This window comes from Lynx rufus, unplaced genomic scaffold (genome assembly GCF_022079265.1).
Source record: "Lynx rufus isolate CCGP_SWC_20201006 ecotype Redwood Valley unplaced genomic scaffold, mLynRuf1.p SCAF_15, whole genome shotgun sequence".
In the NCBI taxonomy this organism is placed as follows: Eukaryota; Metazoa; Chordata; class Mammalia; order Carnivora; family Felidae; genus Lynx; species Lynx rufus.
The window spans coordinates 60,023,485-60,047,554 of record NW_025814829.1 but is presented as its reverse complement, the minus strand read 5'-3'; the positions used below and the strand labels follow the sequence as shown (position 1 = coordinate 60,047,554).

Here is a 24,070-nt window from a genome sequence, read left to right as displayed (position 1 = left end):
TGTTAAAAACACAATAAAACAATAAGAAAATTAAAAAAGCCCTTTTAGTTAATTATAGTTTTGACTCTGTGAATGATACCTAGAAACAATTATTTTATTTTATTTTATTTTATTTTATTTTTTTTTCAACGTTTTTATTTACTTTTGGGACAGAGAGAGACAGAGCATGAACGGGGGAGGGGCAGAGAGAGAGGGAGACACAGAATCGGAAACTGGCTCCAGGCTCTGAGCCATCAGCCCAGAGCCTGACGCGGGGCTCGAACTCCCGGACTGCGAGATCGTGACCTGGCTGAAGTCGGACGCTTAACCGACTGCGCCACCCAGGCGCCCCGAAACAATTATTTTAAATAAATAAAGGTAAAAAGACATCCACTCTCTGTAGGGATTATAAACAAACGAAAGTTGGAGTTAAAAACAAAACAAAAGGAGACTACACAAAACTGTTTAACATTGGGAAGTTTGACTTTAACAGTAAAAAGTTGGGAAGCAAAGTCCCTAAATATCCTCCCTGAATTTATGATCCATTAAGTTGAGTTCTGTGAAATCAGTAACAACATATTCTTAGGAAAATAAAGATAAAAGTCTTCATTCGCACCTTTGTTAATATATATGTGTAACTGCATAGAAATGCTCACAGAAATTTTGGGGGGTAGAAATTTCTCAAATTTTCTTTATATAAAATATCACATTACAGAGACTTGATGGAGAAGGCTGGCTTCCAGACAAAATGTGAAAGGCCAGATTGATAGTAATTCTCTTCTTTTTCACCTTCTTTCTATATGGCTACCACACACTCTTTTTAGTTTTTTAAAGTTTGTTTGTTTATTTATTTATTTAAGTACTCTGTCCACCCAATCTGGGGCTTGAGGTTTTCAGACTATGCCAGCCAGGAGCCCCTACATAACTATCACATTTTAAGAGTACAACTGAAATCATGAAACAATAGACAAGAAGTAGAAAGTTGTCGGACTAGCCTGTCTGTACCACCAGGTATCCTGGGTCCCACAAGCAATCTCTGAGAAAGGCACTCAGAGAAAAAAAGAATGTGGGTCTATCTACCGTTACTTGCTCTCAGGGCCCTTGCCACACTCTGAGACCCTGCCCTTCCCTGGCAGACTGTGGGAGGCAACCTGTTAGATGGCCCCCAGTGACTTGCCTCTTAGTATCCGTGCCCTTGGATAATCCCCTTCCCGTGTGGGCTGGACCTAATAATGTGCATCGAACAAACAGAATATGGCAGAAGTGACAGAATATCACCTTCAAAATTACATTATGGGGAATCTGGGTGGTTCAGTCGGTTAAGTGTCTAACTCTTGATTTTGGCTCAGGCCATGATCTCACGGTTCGTGGTATCCAGTCCCACATCGGGTTCTGTGCTGACAGCACGAAGCCTACTTGGGAGTCTTTCTCTCTCTCTCTCTTGCCCCTCCCTCTCAAATAGTCTCAAATAGGGAGTCTTGCCCCTCCCTCTCAAAATAAATAAGTAAATAAATAAATAAGTAAACATGAAAAAAAAAAATTACATTGTAGAAAAAGTGTGGCTTCTGGGGCACCCGGGTGGCTCAGTTGGTTAAGCATCCAACTCTGTTTTGGCTCTGGTCAGGATCTCACAGGTTCCTGAGATCAAGCCCTGCTTCCGGCTCTGTGCTGACAATGTGGAGCCTACTTGGGATTCTCTCTCTCCACGCCCCCTACTGCCACCCCCCACGTTCTTTCTCTCTGTCTCTCTCGAAATAAAATTTAAAAACCTTAAAAAAAAAAAGTCAAAAAGGGAAGCAAAAATAAATAAAAACAAGGAGAGGGATGAAACATAAGAGACTCTTAAATACAGAGAACAAACTGAGGGTTGCTGGAGGGGCTGTGGGTGGGGGTATAGGCTAAATGGGCAAGGGGCATTAGGGAGGGCACTTGTTGGGATGAGCACTGGGTGTTATACATAGGGGATGAATCACTGAAATCTACTCCTGAGATCATTATAGCACTATAAGGTAACTAACTTGGATGTAAATTTAAAAACAAATTAAAAAAAAAAAGGAACTCACGACCTGAGCCAAAATCAAGAGGTAGACGTTTGACTGACTGAGCCACCCAGACACCCCACCATCGTTATCACTATTAATCCTATGGAGACAACCTCACTGTGTAGTAGGACAAGTACAACTCTGCTGCACAGAAAACACATCGGCTCTTTAGATGCCCTGGGTTCACACCCTAATTCTTCCCCCGTCTCCTGCAAAACAAAGGTACTGTGTAGATCAAACCTGAACTTCATTTATAAAAATTAAGGGGTCAAAAAAATATATTAAGGGATCAGCTTCTGGGCTGGTGAATAGATGGAGACGTGGGGCGGTGTGCCGGAGAGGGCACAGAAGCTCCCGTACTTTCCCCATTCCTTGCCTTGCGCATCCCTGAGTTAGACCCTTTTACGATAAACTGGCAATCTAGTAAGTGAAAATCAATGAAAAAAATTAAAAATTTTAAAAACTAAAAATTAAGGGGTGTGGGTAGGCCATTTTCGAGATCCTTTCTATTTCCAAAAGCTACATCTGTAGCCAAGATCACAGTCCCAAGACCTAGACCAACTGCCTGTTCAACATGGTCACTTAGGTGTCTAAGGGACTCCAGACACCTGGCCCCAGATCGCCACACTGCCTTCTGTCCTTTTCTCCCCACACTTGCTCCTTGTCTCTCTACATTCACACCCCCCTTAAAGCGGCATCATCGCGCATCTGGTGCCTAAACCGCACAACTGGGGATAATCCTGGACTTTCTCACACCTACTCTATGACCTAGTTCAGTCAATTCCACCCCCTTAATAACTCCCAGTCCTCTTACTTCTTTCCAGCCCCAAGGCCACCCCGTCAGGAGGACCAGCATCCCCTGCACAGATTACCGCAGAAGCCCCTCCCAGCTACACTGCCTCTTATCTGGCCCTATCCTAACCCACTCTCCACACTGCAGAGGGAGCCGCCTTTCTAAAACCCTGCAGCTCAAATCACATCACTCTTGTTCAAACCTGCTGGCAAAGCCCAAAGTGGTCACCACGAAACAACAATCCTTCATAACCTGGACCTTGCTGATCTTTCGAGCTTCACTCTCTCTACTGTTCTGTTCTCCACTATTTGCCCTAGATTCATTCTCCCCTTTTATTCTGCTCCAGACAAACTGAATATCGGCAGTTTCTGAAACGTGGCTTTAGTCTGTGTTGTGCCTGTCACCTTTTACGTCCTTCCTGTCCCCTTATCCCCATCTCCTTTACTTGGCTAGTGCTTATTTGTCCCTCTCTCAGCTTGGACATCCAAGCTTCCTCCTGGAAGCCTCCCATAGCCGTTCTAGGCCAGCATTTCTACAGCCTTGTGCTTGCTAAGTACCAGTCCTGACTCCCACCTTGCTAGACAGAACCTGTTATTTACTAGGGTCTCATACTCAAACATACAAAACTCAAAGGCAGGTTTGCCAACAGTGCCTGGCATACATACAGTGCTCAATAAATATCTATTAACTAAGTAACCCTGTATGGTATACAAAATAATATAAAACATTTAAAAAAAGATTTTTTTAACGTTTATTTATTTTTGGGACAGAGAGAGACAGAGCATGAACGGGGGAGGGTCAGAGAGAGAGGGAGACACAGAATCTGAAACAGGCTCCAGGCTCTGAGCGGTCAGCACAGAGCCAGACTCGGGGCTCGAACTCACGGACCGCGAGATCGTGACCTGAGCCACCCAGGCGCCCCTATAAAACATTTTTTATAAAGGGAAGAATTCTGCTATATAAAGTCATCATCTAGTCAATCTTAAAGTATTTTCATGGACAGAATAATGGCCCCCAAAGACATCCATGTCCCAATCCCCATAAATATGTCACATTAAGTCACAAAAGGGAATTAGGAAGCAGATGGGATTAAGGTCGTTAGTCATTTGGCCTTAGAAAAAGGCAGATTATGCTACACTATCTGGGTGGGCCCAATGTAATCACAATGGTCCTTACATATGGAGGGGCTCGGTATGCCACTGTTGCCTTTGAAAACGTAGGAAGGGCAGCTAAGTGCTGAGAAATGCAGGCCTTTACATTTTTTAATTGGAACACATTTAGCTAGGTCCGCACAGTCCTGTCCATCAAAGTTCTCATCAATCCCAGTATCCCAATCCTGGCCAAAACCACAGTATAGAACTTACTTGGCTGACTCCATTAGGCATTCAAGTTTAGAACTAAAAAGGTTCTACTCTGGTTGAAGGCAGATATGTAAAATGCAAACTGGGCACCTGCATCATCAGTTTTTCCTTTAGAGATCAGTTAACCTGCCAGCAGGCACATTATACCAGACGTTAAACCAGGGTGGCACTGGGCACGCGTTTTTAGGAATATACCTTAGGGGAGCAAGGGGGACAGGTGAATCTGAAAAGAGAGCATTAGAAAGATTTTAGGAGATAAGGCGATACTGACAAAAGAGGGAAGATGGAATTAAAGTCAAATTAAACCAACGGCTTGCTTTTACTGAATGCTGCCCCTGATCATGCCCCTCAAAATCATCCTGCTACGTACATAAAGACTACAAGTACCATTTGGAAGCACCTATCTTAGGCTGAGTATTTGATAAAGAGCTTAACTACAGGATCACTCATTCTAAGGACCATCTTTCAGGAATGGTAGGATTAGCCCTCTTACAGATAAGGAAATGAGTTACTTTCCTAAGATCACTTAGGTAGGAACAGGCAGGGCCAAAGTCTTTGTTGTTTTCACTCTGAAAGCCTGACTCCAGCCACAGATGCATTTCCGAGATTTGTTTTTTTCTAGCTTTCAAGCCCTCCTGGTCACATCCCAGCTGGAGGCCCCCAGCTGAACAAGTCAGGGCACTGAACAGCCAAGTCAATCTGGAAGTTCTTCCTTTCCCAATTTCCATCTGCTGCCTATCTCTGGCTTCCTGCCATTTGCTGAACTGTTTTTGTTAAATGCTTAAATACTAGGGTGACTGAGTAAATAAAGTATGTTCTATGGCAACCACCAAACACTTAATAATTGGAACTTGTCTTTTACAACTACACAAAATGTATGTGTCTAATGCTTGCCAGGGGCTAGGCTGGAGGGAAAGAGAAATGGAGAGTAACTGCTAATGGGTAAAGGATTTCTTTTAAGGGGGATAAAATGTTTGAGAATTAGATAGAATGATATATTATAAGCAAGTGCAGCGTACAAAGAAGTATACTCTGAATACATTATTTCCATTCATTCAGGACAAATAAATTGTTTGGTTTCACTCTGAAGTGGAAGACTGTGAGTCACTCTTTCCTTAATACTTGCAACATCTTTATTTTTTGCTTTTCAGCAAAATATTATAGCAGCAGAAACTGTATACTCTATGAGAATATATAAAACCAGGAGGTTGTACACTTTATGATGGTGAATTTCATGGCATGTAAGTTATAGCTCAGAAAAAAAAAAACAAAGACTAGTTAAAATCAAAGGAACAGAGGAGTGCCTGGGTGGCTCAGCTTTGGTTAAGCATCGGACTTCGGCTTGAGTTGTGATCCCACGGTTTGTGGGTTTGAGCCCCACATCAGGCTCTCTGTTGTCAGCGTGGAGATGGCTTCTGGTCCTCTGTCTCCCTCTCTCTCTGCCCCTCGCCTGCTTGCACTCTCTCTCTCTCCCTCTCAAAAATAAACTTTCAAAGGAGCAGATATTACCAAGTGTTGGAGAAGATGTGGAAAAATTATAACCCTTATATGTTGCTGGTAGGAAATGTGAAATGGTGTAGCCACTTTGGACGACAGTTCAGCAGATCTTCAACAAGTTAAATGAAGTACTGATTTATAATGTGGCAATTCTACTCCTAGGCACACATAACCAAAAAAATGAAAACATACGTCCACATAAAAACTTGTACACTACCAGAAAAGACCCCACACAGCCAGAGTAATGTTGGAAAAGAAAACCAAAGCTGGAGGCATCACAATTCCGGACTTCAAGCTGTATTACAAAGCTGTAATCCACATAACACTATGGTACTGGCATAAAAACAGACACTCAAATCAATGGAACAGAATAGAGAACCCAGAAACGAACCCACAACTATACGGTCAACTAATCTTTGACAAAGCAGGAAAGAGTATTCAATGGAAAAAAGACAGTCTCTTTAGCAAGTAGTGCTGGGAAAACTGGACAGCAACATGCAGAAGAATGAAACTGGACCACTTTCTTACATCACGTACAAAAATAAATTCACAATGGATGAAAGACCTAAATGTGAGACAGGAAACCATCAAAATCCTAGAGGAGAAAACAGGCAGCAACTTCTTCGATCTCAGCCGCAGCCACTTCTTATTACACACCTCTCCGAAGGCAAGGGAAATAAAAGCAAAAATGAGCTATTGGGACCTCATCAAGATACAGAGTTTCTGAGGCACCTGGGTGGCTTAGTTGGTCAAACGTCAGACAACTTTGGCTCAGGTCATGATCTCATGGTTCTTGAGTTCGAGCCCTACATCAGGTTCTGCGCTGACAGTATAGAGCCTGCTTCGGATCCTGTCTCCCTCCTTCTCCCTCTCTGCCCTTCCCCCACTTGTGCGCGTGTGTGCACACAAGCTCGCTCTTGCTCGCTCTCTCTCTCAAGGGAAAAAAAAAGATACAAAGCTTCTGCACAGCAAAGGAAACAATCAACAAAACTAAACAGCAACCAACGGAATGGGAGAAGATATTTGCAAAAGACATAATCAGATAAAGGGTTAATATCCTAAATCTATAAAGAACATATTGGGGTGCCTGGGTGGCTTAGTTGGTTAAGCGTCTGACTTCGGCTCAGGTCATGATCTTGTGGTTCATGGGTTCAAGCCCTGCAGTGGGCCCTAAGCTGACAGCTCGGAGACTGGAGCCTGCTTCGGATTCTGTGTGTGTCTCTCTCCTCTTCCGCTTGTTCTCTCTCTCTCTCTCTCTCTCTCTCAAAAATAAAATGAAAACATTAAAAAAAAAAGAATTTATCAAACTCAACACCCAAAAAATAATCCATTAAAGAAACAGGCAAAAGACATGAATAGACACTTTTCCAAAGAAGACATCCAGATGGCTAACAGACACAAGAAAAGATGCTCAACATCACTCATCATCAGGGAAATACAAAGCAAAACCAGAGTGAGATACCACCTCATACCTGTCAGAATGGCTAAAATTAACAACTCAGGCAACAACAGGTGTTGGCGAGGATGCAGACTAAGAGGGACCCTCTTCACTGCTAATAGGAATGCAAACTGGTGCAGCCACTCTGGAAAACAGGGCACATGCACCACCCCAATGTTTATAGCAGTGCTACCGACAAGAGCCAAAGTCTGGAAAGAGCCCAAATGTCCATGAACTGATGAATGGATAAAGATGACGCAGTAGTATGAATGTTCAATGGAATACTACTCGGTGACCAAAAAGAATGAAATATTGCCATTTGTAATGACATGGATGGAACTAGAGTGTATTATGCTAAGCAAAATAGGTCAGAGAAAGACAAATATCACATGATTTCATTCACATATGGAATTTGAGAAACACAACAGGTGAACACAGGGGAAGGGAAGGAAAAATTAGAGAGAGAGAGGGAGCAAACCGTAAGAGACTTTTAAACACAGAACAAACTGGGGGTTGATAGAGAGGAGGCGGGTGAGGTAATGGGCTAAATGGGTGATGGGCATTAAGGAGGGCACTTTTGGGGATGAGCAGTGGCTGCTGTGTATAAGGGATGAATCACTGGGTTCTACTCCTGAAACCAGCACTATACTGTATGTTAGCTAACTTGAATTTAAATAAACAAAAAACGTACTCTAAAAAAAACAAAACCAAAAAAACCCAAAACCCCTTAAAAACTGTAACGTTCATAGGAGCATTATTCAATATAGCCCCAGAATAGAAACAGTCCCAACGTCCATCAGCTGACAGATAGATAGGTGAAATATGATATATCCTTTGCAGTGGAATATTAATCGACAATAAAAAGAAATAAAGTACTGATACATGGGGGCACAACATGGGTGAATCTTGAAAACATTATGATAAGTGAAGGAAGCCAGTTGCAAAAGGCCATATACTGTACAATTCCATTTACATGAAATGTCCTGAGTAGACAAATCTGTAAAGATAGCAGATTAGTGGCTGCCTAGGGCTGGGAGGTCTCAGCAGAAAACGGGGAGCGACTGCTAGCAAGCATGGGGTTTCTCTGTGTGATGATGAAAATGTTCTAAAATTGATGGTGGTAATGGTCGTACAGTTTTGTGAATGTACCGAAAATGAGTGAATTATACACATTAGGTGAAGTGTGTGGTATGTGAATATCTCAACAAAGCTGTTAAAAATTTATAGGCTCGCTTTCATTCATTTTTAGGATATTTACTTAAAGCTATGCCAGATTCAACTATAGTGAGAACGTGATGTGATGCAGCTTGAAATCCTGCTTAGTCGACTGTATTAAAGAGATTCAATTCTCTAAAGGAAACAGTCTCGTAATAAAATGGTAACCGGTGGGCTCAGTCAGTTAAGCTTCCAACTTCGGCTCAGGGCATGACCTCTCAGTTCACGAGTTCGAGCCCCATGTGGGGCTCCGTGCTGACAGCTCAGAGCCTGGAGCCTGCTTCAGAGTCTGTGTCTCCCACTCTCTCTGCCCCTCCCCCACGCATGCTCTGTCTCTTGTCTCTCAAAAATAAACATTAAAAATAAATAAATAAATAAATAAATAAGTAAAAATAATACATAAAATGGCAACCAGACTTCTGTGAGGCCAAGTTCAAGGTTTTTAGAAGTGCTGCCTCTGGGTATTCACTTTCAAATGCCCCCTCTCTATAAGACAGCTTTCATACTATTCTTACTTTCTGATAATAGACTTTAGCCTGCTGCTCATTAAAGCAAAAAAACAACACAAGTGTAAGCTCCAGAAAACCTGTAAATAATGACATGTCTCCTCATACTACTGTTCACCTTTTTTTCCAGTACTAGCTTTTGGAAATACAAAAAATTATTACCAATTAACCTAGGTAAAGAGGCATAAGAGCAAATAAATTCACCTTAATATGTTTTTTAAAAAAGTATCGAGAGAGCACCTTACTATTGCTGGTTTGGGACTGTCAAGGCTTTATATGTCATTTCACATTTGAAAAGCTATCGTATTATCAGAAAAGCGCCCATCTGCAAAATGTTGAGGCTTCATCTCCTTAGGATCTTGGGATTTCCCAGTAAAAAGAAGCACTAACATGCCCACGTGTAGACACCTATGCAGGGACTCTCTGCACTGTTTGTGCTGACATGGGAACCGGATCCGGAGCGACAAGACGGAGACATCTTTAGGGAGCTTTACGCCAGCTGAGGAGGAGGACGCTGAACTGTGGCAGCGGAGATGGACAGAAAGAGACTAACCAGGGAGCTGTCAGAGAGACAGGATCACTCAGATCTGGTGACGGGGCACGCACTGAGAGAGCCCGAGCTTCAGCGATCTCTCAGGGTACAGGGAGAAGGCTCCCAGGCCATCCTGAAGCTGCATTCCAGGTCCTTTCCAGGTGTAGAAAGAAGTAATTCTGTCCTCATGAGAAGCTTTCTACCCAGTTTAAAATTCTACTGCTCACCCAAATTTAACAACAAAACTTAAAGTACAAATAACAACGTACCCCTTACATATATATATTAAAAAAATCCTCTATAGATACAGAGGTAAGTCACTGAATTTTAACCAAGTTTAGACCATATGACCTCTGTTCAAAATCTTAGGAATTCATAGCTCAGAAAGGAATTTTATAGATATATATACAGATGAACATCATCATTATACACTTGAGGAAACTGAAGTACAGAATCATTAAGTCTCACCAAGTGACCTAGAACCAGAAGATTTGAACTTCGGTTTTGCAACTGCCAACTCCATTTTCTTACACTTCTAAACTCATTGCATTTAAGATATATAACTTAAAGCTAATCTGTATAAAGACTATCCATAGGTTTTATAAATCATATATTTCAAATGCATTAGGAGGCAGTAATTCCACACATATCTGCTTGTTGGATAGTAAGTACTGAATAACTAAATAATATCATCACACCTAGGGAAAATGGAATAAGGTCATGCGTGGAAGGAAGGAATAAAAGCAGCCATCATTCTGAAGCTATGATTGACCCACATACATATGCAACTAGGTCTCAGTTCTCAAAAACATCAAAAGATCGTATCAGAGAGGCACAAACTGCTCTTGGATTACAGTTATTGAATAAATCAATCTATATATAAATAGCACTACATACATTATCTGATTTACTGTAGATCTTTTAAGAAAAGGCTTTCATATCTCTTTTCAAAAATCATTTTAGGGGCACCTAGATGGCTCAGTCAGTTGAAGTGTCCAACTCTTGATTTCGGCTCAGGTCATGATCTCACAGTTTGTGGGACTGAGCCCCGTGTCGGGGTCTGCGCTGGACAGTTTGTGGGACTGAGCCCCGTGTCGGGGTCTGCGCTGGACAGTTTGTGGGACTGAGCCCCGTGTCGGGGTCTGTGCTGGACGGTCTGTGGGACTGAGCCCTGTGTCAGGGTCTGTGCTGGCAGCACAGAGCCTGCTTGGGATTCTCGCTGTTCCTCTCGCTGTGCCCCCCCTTCACTTGCACACTCTCTCAAAATAAGTAAATAAACATTAAAAAAAATTATTTTAATTTCAGCCTACTAAGGAAAAGCAAGGATGAAGGGATCAGTCAACAGGAAAGCCTAATTATAAGCTACATTAAAAAGTTATCAAATGAGGGCATCTGGGTGGCTCAGTTAGTTAAGCATCCTTGGCTCAGGTCATGATCTCACGGTTCGTGAGTTCGAGCCCCGCATCAGGCTCTGCACTCTCAGCACCGAGCCTGCTTTGGATCCTCTGTCTCCCTCTCTCTGTGGCCTCCCTCACTCATGCACTCTCTCTCTCTCTCTCAAAAGTAAGTGAATAAACATTAAAAAAAAGTTATCAAATCACTTTATTGAAATAATAAGGATAAGTCTGTGGGAACTGGAAAGTTTCATCTTTTACTCCAAATGAAAAAACGAATAAAAATACCAGATATGGATACAGTGACTGTATTTCTAATCAGGCAAAGAAGCAGAAGATGAGAGGAGACGCTCTCCTTCGTCCTCTTGAGCCTCATGCAAAGACCGCTGACTTGGGTGAAGTGGGACTATACTAGGAGTCCCAGCCTAAGATGTGCCTGAATGTTGCAGGCCCACATGTTTCTGATGAAAAACAACCAGGGGCTGCCTGTTCTCAGGGGTGCCTGTGATTCAGGGGAAAACAAGGTCCAAAGCTCCCCACTTTAACTGCCAAACTATACACCAAACAAGAAATACTCTGGGGGGGGGGGGAGAGAAAGAAATACTCTGAATTACTTTGCAACCAAAGTGATACAATGAAAATTAGATGTCTTATTCAACACTGATGTAAGATGTACATTAATATATGCTAACACAATTATTCACTTCTGGAGTTGGAAAGATCCCATGAAGAATTTTACGGGAAGGAAGAAGACAACATACGTTTAAAGTACCTGGTGTGAAAGCATGTAAAATAATTAAAATTTCAGCACATTGTTATGGCAAACTACTGGGAAGAGGCACAAAGAAGTGGTACAGGCGTGCGAGATGTCACGTGCGTGACATGCCACCCGGCTGGATCCATATGTGCTACTGGAGAACCAGCTCCAGAGTCTATTAAAAGAAGTCCGCGGTTCGTGAGTTCAAGCCCCGCATCGGGCTCTGTACTGATGGCTCAGAGCCTGGAGCCTGTTTCAGATTCTGTGTCTCCCTTTCTCTCTCTGACCCTCCCCCATTCATGCTCTGTCTCTCTCTGTCTCAAAAATAAATAAACGTTAAAAAAAATTAAAAAAAAAAAGAGAAGTAAAGCAAGATGTAGGACAGTATACAGAGCACGGGACAGAAGATGTAGGACGTCATACAGAGTATGGGAGAGAAGACAGTTTATTTTTAGGTAGAGAACAGTATAAAAAAGGATTTTTTAAAAGTACCTTGTGCTATCTTCTTAGTGGTGCCTCTTTTGGTTCTGGAGCTTCTTTTTCCAGGTATTTTTTTGTCCTTTCCCACGGAGGCCTGCCCGTCCTTGGGGCTTTCATAGGAAGTGTCCCCCAGGTTCTCACACACTGCCACCTCACAGCTGGGGGTGCAGCTCTCATTATTGTTGAGACTGTCCTGCTCGCACACGGCAGGTCTGCCCATTGCACTGGCACCCGGGCTCAGACGCTCCTGCCCGTCCCCGTCAAGCTGATTTTCATTTTCATCCGATGCAGAAGCTAAGCGTGTTACTGTACTTCCCACGCCGTCACCAGGATGATACCCATCTTGTGGTTCTATCTGCAGATTATATGTAGGAGTTTCGCTGTCATCCATTAGAGCATCTTTTGTTGAACCATTTATGTTTCATCAAAGTCCTTCCATGTCTACAATGACAAAAGAGGAAAAAAGCTATTTCATTTTCTAAACCCTGGGTTCTCAGTGATCGTTGTCTCTTGGGTCGTTTCGCTGTGAGCAGGGAAAGGATGGACATGACCACAGCTCACTCCTACTACTTCTTCTCGCTCACCACCCCACCCAACCTCCACTGGTTCCTGCTTGAAGACAAGCGTTCTCAACCCTGGCTGTGTGTTTACTACCTGGAGAGCCTGTCCAAGATGGAGCCCTGGTACTGATATACTTAGGTAAGCTCTCTGTGTTATTGTCCCGTGCATGATGTTGGGACCCCTATCTTAATGAAAGCAATGAAACTACTGGTTAAGTGAGGTCATCTGCTAAAATCCATCACTCATATGTTATCCCTGGATACTTACCAGACAAATGAAAGCCGGGTAAGTCCTCATCTGGCTGAAAACAGCAATATTTGCCAACGAGCACATTTAGGATATTTTTTACATAAATTGAAAAAAAGGTACGTAGAAAATTTAGGGGGTATATGCTTATACCATAGTCTCATTACATCATTTATTTCCACAAAACAAGCCCTGGAAAGTACCTTAGAATTGTCAGCAAATTCCTTTTATACAATTGAAAAAAAAAAAAAAAAAAAGGAGGGCCACAATTAACTCTAGACTAGTTTAGACTTGGAAAATCTAAATCTGCTCCAAGGATCCTTCTAACATTTTAAAACTACACAAAACAGATTCTAAGCCTCTCTTGTCAGACATGTCATGTCCCCTCTTATCCTCCAAAAGTATATTACATTTTAAGGAAAAATTATGCCAGCCAGGATTTAAAATTTTTTGCTTGCCAATCATTATTTTGGGTTTGAATCAAATATAATATTCCAGTTATCTGAGAAAAAGTTTAGTGATTTTTTTTTAATTCTTCAAATTAACAGAAATGCTTATTTGGCCTTTAGAATCATGTAAATAAAGTAGAATTCTTTTAAAACATGAAGACAAAGTATAAAATAAAACATCAGCCCCACCTGGATTGTATCACATGTTTTCAACATATTTTGCAACTGGAATATTTTATTTGATTCAAACATAAAAGTACTGGCTGGCAAAGATAAAAATACCTAAATCTGGATGGTATCATTTTCCTTATACCACATATCTCTACTAAGTTAGGTTTAGCCCTGAAATAAATTCTAAACAGAGTATAGTTCTTAATTTAAAAAGCTATTATTTTAATGAGGTATCTTTGAGATCACTATCATGAGAGAACCCAGCCTCAAATGACTGTTAAAACGTCTGTGGCTGGAGGAGCCTGGGTGGCTTAGTCGGTTAAGTGTTTGACTCTTAGCTCAGGGCTCTGCGCTGGGCATGGAGCCTACTTACCAAAAAAATAAAAATAAAATCTCTGTGGCTAAGACAGACAGAGATCAACAGAACAGGAGAGAGAGCCCCGAAATAAACCCACATGTATATGGTCAACTAATCTATGGCAAAAGAGGCAAGAATATACATAATGGGGAAAATATAATTTCTTCAATAAACGGTGTGGGGAGAACTGAACAGTCACATGCTAAAAAATGAAACTGGACCACTTTCTCACACCAAATATACAGAAAAATAAATTCAAAATGGATTAAAAAGACCTAAATGTGAAACCTGAAACCATAAAACTCCTAGAAGAAAACAAGACAATAAACTCTTAGATATCAACCTTAGCATCATTTTTCTAGATATATCTTCACAGGCAAGGGAAACAAAAACAAAAACCTATGAGGAGTACATCAAAATAAAAAGCTTTTGCATAGCAAAGGACACCAACAAAATGACAAGGCAATCTACCGAATGGGAGTTAATAAGGTTAATATCCAAAATACATAAAGAACTTCTACGACTCAACACCAAAAAGCCAAATAATCTGATTTAAAAAATGGGCAGAGCACCTGAACAGACATTCTGCCAAAAACCAAACCACACCAAAAACAGCCCCAAAACATATAGATGGCCAAGAAAACATGAAAGGAGGCCCAACATCACTAATTATCAAGGAAATGCAAATCAGAGCCACAATGAGCCTCCCGTCATACCAGTAAGGATGGCTAGTGTCGGCAAGACAAAAAATACTAAGTGTTGAAAGAATGTGGAGAAAAGGGAACCCTTGCACGCTGTTTGTGGGAATGTAAACTGGTGCAGTCACTACGGAAGACACTACGGAAGTTCCTCAAAAAATTAAAAATAGAACTACCATTTGATGCAGTAATTCCACTGCTGGGTATTTACCCAGAGAAAACAAAAACACTAATTTGAAAAGATGTATACACCCCTACATTTATCACAGCAGTATTTACAACAGCCAAGTATGGAAGCAACCTACGTATCCACTGATTTAACGAATGGACACCGAAGATGTGGTATATATATACGCGATGTAATGAAACTCAACCATACAAAGGGATGACATTTTGCCGTTTGTGACAACAGGGTCTTATACTAAGTCACATGAGTCAGATAAAGACCAATACCGTATGATCTGACTTATGTGTGGAATCTAAAAACCAAACTCACCAGCCAAACAACAATAACAACAGCAAACAGAAACAGAATCACGAATACGGAGAACAAACTGTTGGTTGCCAGAAGGGAGGGGGTTGGTTGTAGGGGCAAAAATGGTGAAGGTGATTAAGAGGCAGAAACTTCCAGTTATAAATAAGTCACAGGGATGAAAAGTACAGCATAGGGAGTATATTCAATAATACTGTAATAACTCTGTACAGTGACAGATGGTAACCACACTCACTTAATGGTGAGTATAGCAATACATAAAATTGGAGATTATGTTGTACACCCAAAACTAATATGACATCTTATGTCAGATATTACTTCAATAAATAAATAAACAAGTAAAGTACATGTGGCTAATATGGTAGAAACTACCCAGATGTCCACTGATGGATGAGTAGATAAACAAAATGTGGTATTATTCATAAAGGGAATATTATTTAGCGCTAAGAAGGAATGAAGTTCTGATATATGCTAACACATGTACGGTCCTTGAAAACATTATGCTAAGTGAAATTAACCTGACACAAAAGGATGAAAACAGTATGATTCTACAATAGGCAAATTGATGGAGACAGAAAACAGATTAAAGGGGCTGAGGGCAGGGGAGAAAAGGGAGTTCTGGTTACAGAGTGTTTGCTTTGGGTGATGGAAAAGATCTGGAAACGCAGTGGTGATGGTTACACAGCAGCATCGATGCAATTAATGCCACTGCGTTGTAGAGTTAAAAACGGTGAAAATGGCATATTTTATGTTTTATATATATTATCACAATAGTGAAAAGAAATGTGTGTGGCTATGAAGGAAAAATGTCAGCCCTTAAAACTAGTAACAGCCTTAGTTATTTCTGATTTAAACAATCAAGTTATATTCTGACATGTATTTGAAAGTACAGACACGTAGGTCACGTGCCAAGGAGGAAGTGGAGAGCAGAAAGCAGTCTAGAGAGCCACAAACAACCACACTTACCTCCTGTTAAGTTTCCATCATGCGTTAGAAACTGTGACAGGCACTTTACACATTTTATACCTAACTCTCCACGCAAGCCTACACAGGAGGTACTCATACTGTGTTTCAGATGAAGAATCTCAGGCTTGGACAGGCAAAAACAACTTGTTTAAGATCATACTCCTGGAGGGGAGTAGAACTGGATGTGAAACCAGGTCCTTCTCACAGGAGTCTTGTGCAGTCCAGTATCCAAAGGCTGAGAACTCAGGCCGACTGAGGCTCAAATGCTGGTGCTGTCTAGCCTCTCCAGGCTCCAACCTTCTCATCTGTAAGTGGAGAACCACTGTACCTACCTCAGAGTCAGTTGTGAGGCTCAGATATCATGGCAGGTAACACACTCAGTGCCATGCCTGGCCCACAGTGAATGCTCAAAGTTAGCCATCATTACTCCCTGAGAAACCTCATAGGCCGGTGTTCAACACTGGTAGGTTTATTCAAGTGGGTCCCTAGCCTTCCTGCAGGTTCAGAAACAGAGCTTTTCCAGACTTTCCAGAAATGATAAACTAATGCTAACCAGCATCACTTGAAAATGCTGGAGTTTAACTTATCATGGGAATATTTCATTTGGTTACTAGAACACCTAAGCATCAGTTCTGCGCATCCCGTTTCAAATGATTAAGCTACCTAGAAATTAGTGATTAGGGCTTCTTGGTGAGTATAAAATTTCAGATCGCATTTCGCAGTTTTGTTGAATGTCATGTACTGAGCCCTGTGTTCAACTTTTCAGATCAATACTCTTATTCAGTTCTCAGAATTACCCTAGCAAGTAGGTAACCCTTAGTACCGTAATACTAATGAAGAAACCAAGGTTCTTATGTCTTCAAGACTCATTCTGCTAGTGAGGTCAAAAATGGAACATGGACCAGTTATGATTCTGAGGCCATACTCTCAATCATTATGTTCTAAAGACAAAGGGGGAGAAACCAACTGAAAGAGCATTTCACTCCAGCTGTGGTGTACCTCAAGGAAAACATTCCACCTACAGCAGGGGACACGGCTGTAACGACCAAGGAGTTCAAGTCCCTGGAAGTACTCTCTTTTCTGGGGAACTTCCGGATCCACACAAAACACCGTTCCCTATGGCTCACCTTCTTGTGTTGAGAACTCTTTCGGGCCTCAAGACGTTTTGCTGCCTACTGTTTCGTGATAACATAATTTAATTCTCAAAAGGTAACTTTGTAAACTCCTTTCCAACACTAATTCTCACAGTCTTTCCAAAGTGTGAATGTCCTATAATTATTCTTACAGGGTACCTACCAATTATTCAAGGCCTGGCTCCAAAGTCCACCCCCCCCCCCGCCCCCATCCCAGGTCTCCACTCCAAAAGACCTGTGCAGAACCTACTGCTCTTAACCGCTGTGTCACACACACAGCCCTTTCCAAATCCTGCTCTGCACTAAGTGTTTCTGCACAAGTGTCCTCTTAGATTTAAGCCGCTTGAATACCCATAACCCAGCCACAGATCATTTTTATCTTTCACAATACATAGCCCCAGGCCTTGGGGTTTTGAGACACAATAAATGCGCAGGACTGACTCCGGCATATTTTGGCTTTTAACGGCATGGTTGTGAGCACTGCCCAAGTTTCCAGCCTCTTGGGTGAAAACAGCATTCCTAATATGTACACTGTGTTAAAGTCATCTGACAGGTTGACTCTGTGCAGCTGAAAATTTCAAGCCCTCATATCCAAGTCAGGCTTAGACAAAGCTTGAAAAACCACAAGGCTTTGCGGAAGAAGCTTTAAGTAAAGCAATAATTCAGAGTAACAGACTAACAAAAAGAAACCCACGTTTTGTCAAAAATACTCTCAATCCCAGGTATAATTTGACTTCCTTTTTTGATACATCCTAATGGATATCTGCTGAGATTAAATATCAGATGTCACTAAAACTAAAAACTTTATAGGAATGGTTAAACATATAATACCCAATTATTTTATTAAAACCCTTGAAGGAGATTTTGAGTGACGTTTTTCTATAATCCATACCAATTAGGCCTCAATACATACTTTCACCTTTTTTTTTTTTTTTTTAAATAAGCTCTAGACCCAACACGGGGCTTGAACTCAGAACCCTGAGATCAAGAGTTGCATGTGCTACGGACTGAGCCAGCCAGGTGCCCCTTCTTAAGAATTAAGATGCAACCCCGAGTTGAAATTTGATGACTTCATAGTCAAACCAAAATTTGAAGGAAGGCAGTTTCCTAACCAATAAGATACTGTATTAACCACAAGTTCAAATTTGGCTACACTGAGTCAGTTCAGAATTGAGAAGAAAATCACCATACACATATGTTGTATTTACTATGGGGATTAAACATCACTTTACATTTTACCATCTTACTACATATTCCAACACCCTTACTTCCCAGGGCTAAATCTCAAATTTTCTGTGATTTATGCTTTGTTTAGATACACGTACCTGTAGGCAATATTCAGTGTATCAGTAACAAAAAGTATGCCTTAGAGGAATGATTTTCAAAAATTTTGCAACCCAGAATAAGAAATTCATTTTTCACTGAGATCCTGCACACACAAAATATGCATCTATAATGGCAACAAAGGTTCCTTGAAACTAAACACATTCTGATACATTCTCTATTCTATTTGATACTATTTCATATTTTTAAAAATGTTGATCGTGGTGCCTGGGTGGCTCCGTCAATTAAGCATCCAACTCTTGATTTTGGCTCAGGTCATGACCTCACAGTTCATGACACTGAGTCTGTGTTGGGCTCCCCAACTCATTCATATCCTCTCTCTCTCTCAAAATAAATAAACATTAAACACATTTTAAAAAGGCTGATTGAGATCCATTGGGTTGATTTCATACTCTGCTAATGAAATCTGACCACAGCAACATGTTATGAGGTGGTTTCTAGGAATTAATAGTATCTTAACCTGAGGACAACCATCCAAGGACCAGAGAAGTTTGTGATTATCTCCAATTTGTTTTCTGAAAACGATGACAATCATGTGAAACTCAGACATCAACTTCATTAAAATGTCCCTATAATTTTAATATCATGATTTTTGCTAATTTATATCATTCCCCTCCCCTTAAAATTTAATTAAAATATTAAGCTTGATCCAGGGTCCCTTAATCGACATCTTCAGCATGAGGTATATTCTATAACTGTGCTGTTCAGTGTGGTAGCCACAGGCCACAAATGGCTACTGAGCATTTAAATATGCACAGTGAGACTGAGAACCTGAATTTTTACTTTTATTAAATTTCAATTAATTTAAATTTAATAACAGGTATCAATTCAGCTATTGAAAAACCTATACATGTTTGGAACAAATTGAGTATGTGAATCTGCCTTCTTTTTTATAATTTTTTTCATGATTATTTATTATTTTTTTAACATTTATTTTTGAGAGAGAGAGAGAGAGAGAGAGAGAGAGAGAGAGAGACCAAGCAAGTGGGGGAGGGGCAGAGAGAGAGGGAGACACAGAATCTGAAGCAGGTTCCAGGCTCCGAGCTGTCAGCACAGAGCCTGACATGGGGCTCGAACACACGAACCACGAGATCATGACCTGAGCTGAAGTCGGACACTCAACCGACTGAGCCACCAGGTGCCCCTTCATGATTATGTATTTTGAGAGAAAAAGACAGAAAGAGAATGAGAGAGAGAGAATCCCAAGCAGGCTCCACGCTGTAAGTGCACAGCCCTACGTGCGGCTCAAACTCATGAACTGTAAGATCATGACCTGAGCCGGAATCAAGTGGTGGACACTTAACACACTAAGCCACCCAGGTGCCCCTGAATCTGTTTTCTCACCTGTAAGTTAAAAGTCTAAATATAGATCAAGTATTTCCAATGAAAAATGTGTCCAAATTGAGACGTACTGTACTTGTAAAATACATACCATATTTCATTTCAAAGACCACTGTGAATCCAAAGGATGTAAAATACCTTATCAGTACTTTTAAATATTGATTATACGTTGAAATAATATTTTGATCTAATGAGTTAAGTCAAAAATTATTAAAATTAATTTCACCTTTCAAAAAGCTTCTTTACTGTGGTTACTAGAAAACAAAATTCTATATATGGCTCACATTTTATTTTTACTGGACAACGCCGCTCTCCAGGACGCTGTCTGGACAAGTGCCACAGTGGCCAGTCATGGCTCATGGTAATCACTCCACCCCGGGTTCATTCTTGCTTATACATGTTATGCTGTAGGCATTTCCTGGCCATAGATGTTGCTATTACTAAGATTAAACAAGGTAAATAGTTACTGAAGGAAATAGACTCTATATGCTTTTTTTTTTTAAAGGATTTTTTTTTTTTTTTTAATGCTTATTCATTCTTGAGATACAGAGAGACAGCATGAGTAGGGGAGGGCCAGAGAGAGAGGGAGACACAGAATCGGAAGCAGGCTCCAGGCTCCGAGCTGTCAGCACAGAGCCCGATGCGGGGCTCGAACCCACAAACTGTGAGATCATGACCTGAGCTGAAGTCGGACACTCAGCCAACTGAGCCACCCAGGCGCCCCTAGACTCTATATGCTTTTAAAGTCACTTTGCATCTGCTTGTCCACATGGATGTTCAGGACGTAAACCCCAGGATCACGCCATCCTTTCTTTTAGGTACTTCTTGACGTCCAGATTAACTAGTGGGACAGCCTTACGGTAATCTTTCTAAATACTTGGATTTCTATGTAATGGTACAGTACAATAGTTAACCAGATTATTTTAATACTTCTTTAATAAGAATAAAAAGCAATTTCATAATAAGAAATTCATTCTCAATATAGAAACAAGAAAGGTCATAAAAATGTATGCTGTAGGAAGGAGGATGAAAACATGACAAAGTACGTGACAAAACCACAAGACTAAAAGAAAACACCAGAAAAATGATCAGTTATAGTCAAACGTAAGGTAATGATTCTAAGGAAGAAAATAACAAACATGGATGTTTATTTATACGGAGAATGAGTCTAGAATACGAAGCCCGCAATGTTGGGCCCCAAGGGGGGACCTAGGCATGCTGGTGGAGGTGGGCGCAATGGCCAGGACCACAGCCCCGGAGAAGCAGAATACCGGGCTGTCAATCGTGTTGGAGCAGGTCAGGTCCTGTCTGGAGCACCTGGGGAAGAAGGACCTCCACCATGCCCGTCGCCAGGAGAGCCCTGAGTTCCAGCAGCAGCTTGGGGAGCCCCCAAGCAGCCCCAACCCTGCCTCTCCAGGCTAGGCTCTGGCCTAGGCACTCAGCACCTGGCTTAGCTACCCTCTCAAGGGCTGGCCTCCAGCCTGCCTGGGCCACCCTTCCGGTACTCCCCTTGCCTGCCTGGGCCAGACCCCAGCACCCGGCATCCCTTCCTTCAATCAGGTGTGGGCCTGCTGCCCTCCCACCTTGCCTGCCTGCCCACTTCCGGGGCACTTCCCACTCCACTCGGGCCTTGAGTGTCCACGTTAAATGGGTCTCCAACACAAGAAGGAAGAGGAGGAGAAGAAGGAGGAGGGGGAGAAGGAGGAGAAATTAACTGAAATTATGTGACTCTTAAGCCCCAAACCACCTTGGGACAGATAAGCTAAGTGAGAGAAAGCATAATTTGTTTAATCTTTCTCCGTTTCACAACGGGCCTCAGCTCAATACGGGTTCCACACATCTGCAGAACCTCTGAGTGCAAAATCCATTACATGAATGGAAATGATGGGTCAAGAGGCTCATTGTGGGTACAGCCAAGCCGTGGGCAGTCACCACCCTCCTCTTTTGCCTCTCTCTCAGACCCAGACATATACAAGTTTTACTTGAAGAAAAAAAAAAATAGAAGCAAATCTCTAAAACAGTATGAATTCAAGGACATCTTCAGGCATCCAGAAACAGGTACATTTAGCAATAATTTCTAACAATATTTTCATTTAACAATCAGTAGAAATTTTGCCTACCTCAGGGTGACCGACTTTATGATTCAAGATGCTCCTAGAAATTAATGACTTCTCCATCATTTGAAGATAAAGGGTGAGCAAAGTCATAGCATAGAAAGTTATCTGTACTGGCGCGCCTGGGTGGCTCAGTCGGTTGAGCTTGGACTCTTGATTTTGGCTCAGGTCATGACCTCAGAGTCACAAGATCAAGCCCCAAGTCAGGCTCTGTGCTGAGCATGGAGACCACTTAAGATTCTCTCTCTTCTTCTCCCTCTGCCCTGCTTTCCAGTTGTCTCTCTCTCAAAAAAAGTTATCAGTACAACAGACGCATTTTGTTCAGTTTCACAGTTAATGCCATACACACAGAGGGCATTTCACTAGGTTCAAATCTAAGTTGTGCTTTCTTGGTTTTAAACACTTCTTTGCCGCAAAACATATTGCAACCATACTTTGAAGCCACAACCAACAGAATAAGAACTGCAAAATACTTTTTGGTTCGGACCATAATGACCCCTTTTAAAATAAAAATTATGTTTACTACTATATACCTACTAAATATTTTCAGGGAAGCTGTCTTACTAACTTTTAAACTTAGAGCACTTTGCTACACAGCTAGTAATATCAAGCTAACTATACTTTCATTGTTACATATACACAAACACATAGTTCATTAAAACCTTCCTTTAAGAGGCCTTACCAAATAGCACTCCCTGAATAAAATGCTGACTATTAACAGTAATCAACAGTCATTGAATATTTACGAAGTATCAGGAAGTGTTTCAGGCAGATATTTATATATATATAAAATTTAATCCTCACACAGATCCTACAAGGTAATTCTATAATTAGATCTGTATTATCGAGAAGGAAACAGCAACAGAAAGATTAAATAAATAGGCCAAGGTCACGCAGCTAGTACGTGTCAAAGTCAGGATTCAAACTCAAAGGTCCCGACTCCAGAGCCTATACCCTTAACCACGATAATCATTTTTATATTAATTTTAAAAATCAACTATTCTCAGATACGCATTTTGTAAACAACAAATTGCTAGCTTGAAGGAGACAGCAACATAAACAATTTCTCATATCTTCAAAGGCTTTCCAGTTCAGAAAATAGATTAAGACAAAATAAAACCCACCCATCAGACGGTTGGGTTGCTGTACTCCTCAAACATGATGAATTCGTTTCTTTGAGGTTACACATTAATCTATACAAAGCCCTGTGAGAGATCATCTTCAAGAATCTGACATGTACCCTTGTACACACAGGGTAATTAATACGAGGCAGATCTCACATATTTCCTGAACCAACACCACAGCTGGAGAAGAAGAAATCAAGTACGAGTCTCCAAACTGTTGACAGTGCACCGCTAATGAGCAGAGAAATTCATCACACGTATAGCCATTGTACGCACGTTTGTTCATAACTTACAAGGACGCTTACTGGGCTAACATATGTGTATGCATTCACTTTTACATACATGTAAAAATACACATTAAGAAAGAGTTGCAGACTACCTCTGGCAAAGGCAGACTAGCTCATTTCAGACAAACCCTCCCGCTGGTAACAACTAGGAAAACTGGCAGAAAGTTTCAATTTGGAGGCCAAAAAAGCTGAGCAGAGCTTTTAACAAACTTACAGACCTGGCGGAAAAACTGAACTTCAGGGCTTGCCAAGAAACGGGGAGCCTCAGGCTTTCATGTGAGACCTCAAAGGGCTACTCCCTAGAGGTGAAGATGAGCCTATAAAAGAGACCAGCTTCAGAGGGACTAAAGCTCAGCAGAAACATCTTCACCTGCCGATCAGTCAGGTTGATCTGCCAGCAAGGTAAATAAATCCCCCCTGGGAGAAGAAATCCAACGAAGGCTCAAATTACCTCCACAAGTTTTCAACCATAAGGTCCGGTATATAACCCGAAGTAACCAGGCACACAAGAGATCAAGATTGGACAAAAAACTGAGAGAAAAAGCAGTTAAGAGACACAGATTCACGTGAGATCTATATATTGGGAGTTCAGTTACAGGAACTTAAAAATAACTCTTGCTAAAATGTTCAAGGACTTAGAGGCATCTGGGTGGCTAGTCGGTTGAGTGTCTGACTTCAGCTCAGGCCATGATTTCAAGGCTTGTGACTTCGAGCTCCACATCGGGATCACTGCTGTCAGCACAGAGCCTGGAGCCTACTTTGGATCCTCTGTCGCCCCTCTCTCTTTCCTC

General features: G+C 41.4%; 1 protein-coding gene across 3 annotated transcripts in view; it reads right to left on the bottom strand.

The window, feature by feature from the left end:
* Window positions 1–24,070, bottom strand: part of CNST (consortin, connexin sorting protein) — a 116,633-nt gene that overhangs the window by 61,678 nt on the left and 30,885 nt on the right. For all 3 annotated transcript variants that reach the window (XM_047077115.1, XM_047077116.1, XM_047077117.1), the window contains exon 2: window positions 12,007–12,435. In XM_047077115.1, coding sequence (XP_046933071.1) covers window positions 12,007–12,385 — 379 coding nt within the window. In that variant the 5' untranslated portion in view covers window positions 12,386–12,435. The remainder of the gene's footprint in view (window positions 1–12,006; window positions 12,436–24,070) is intronic.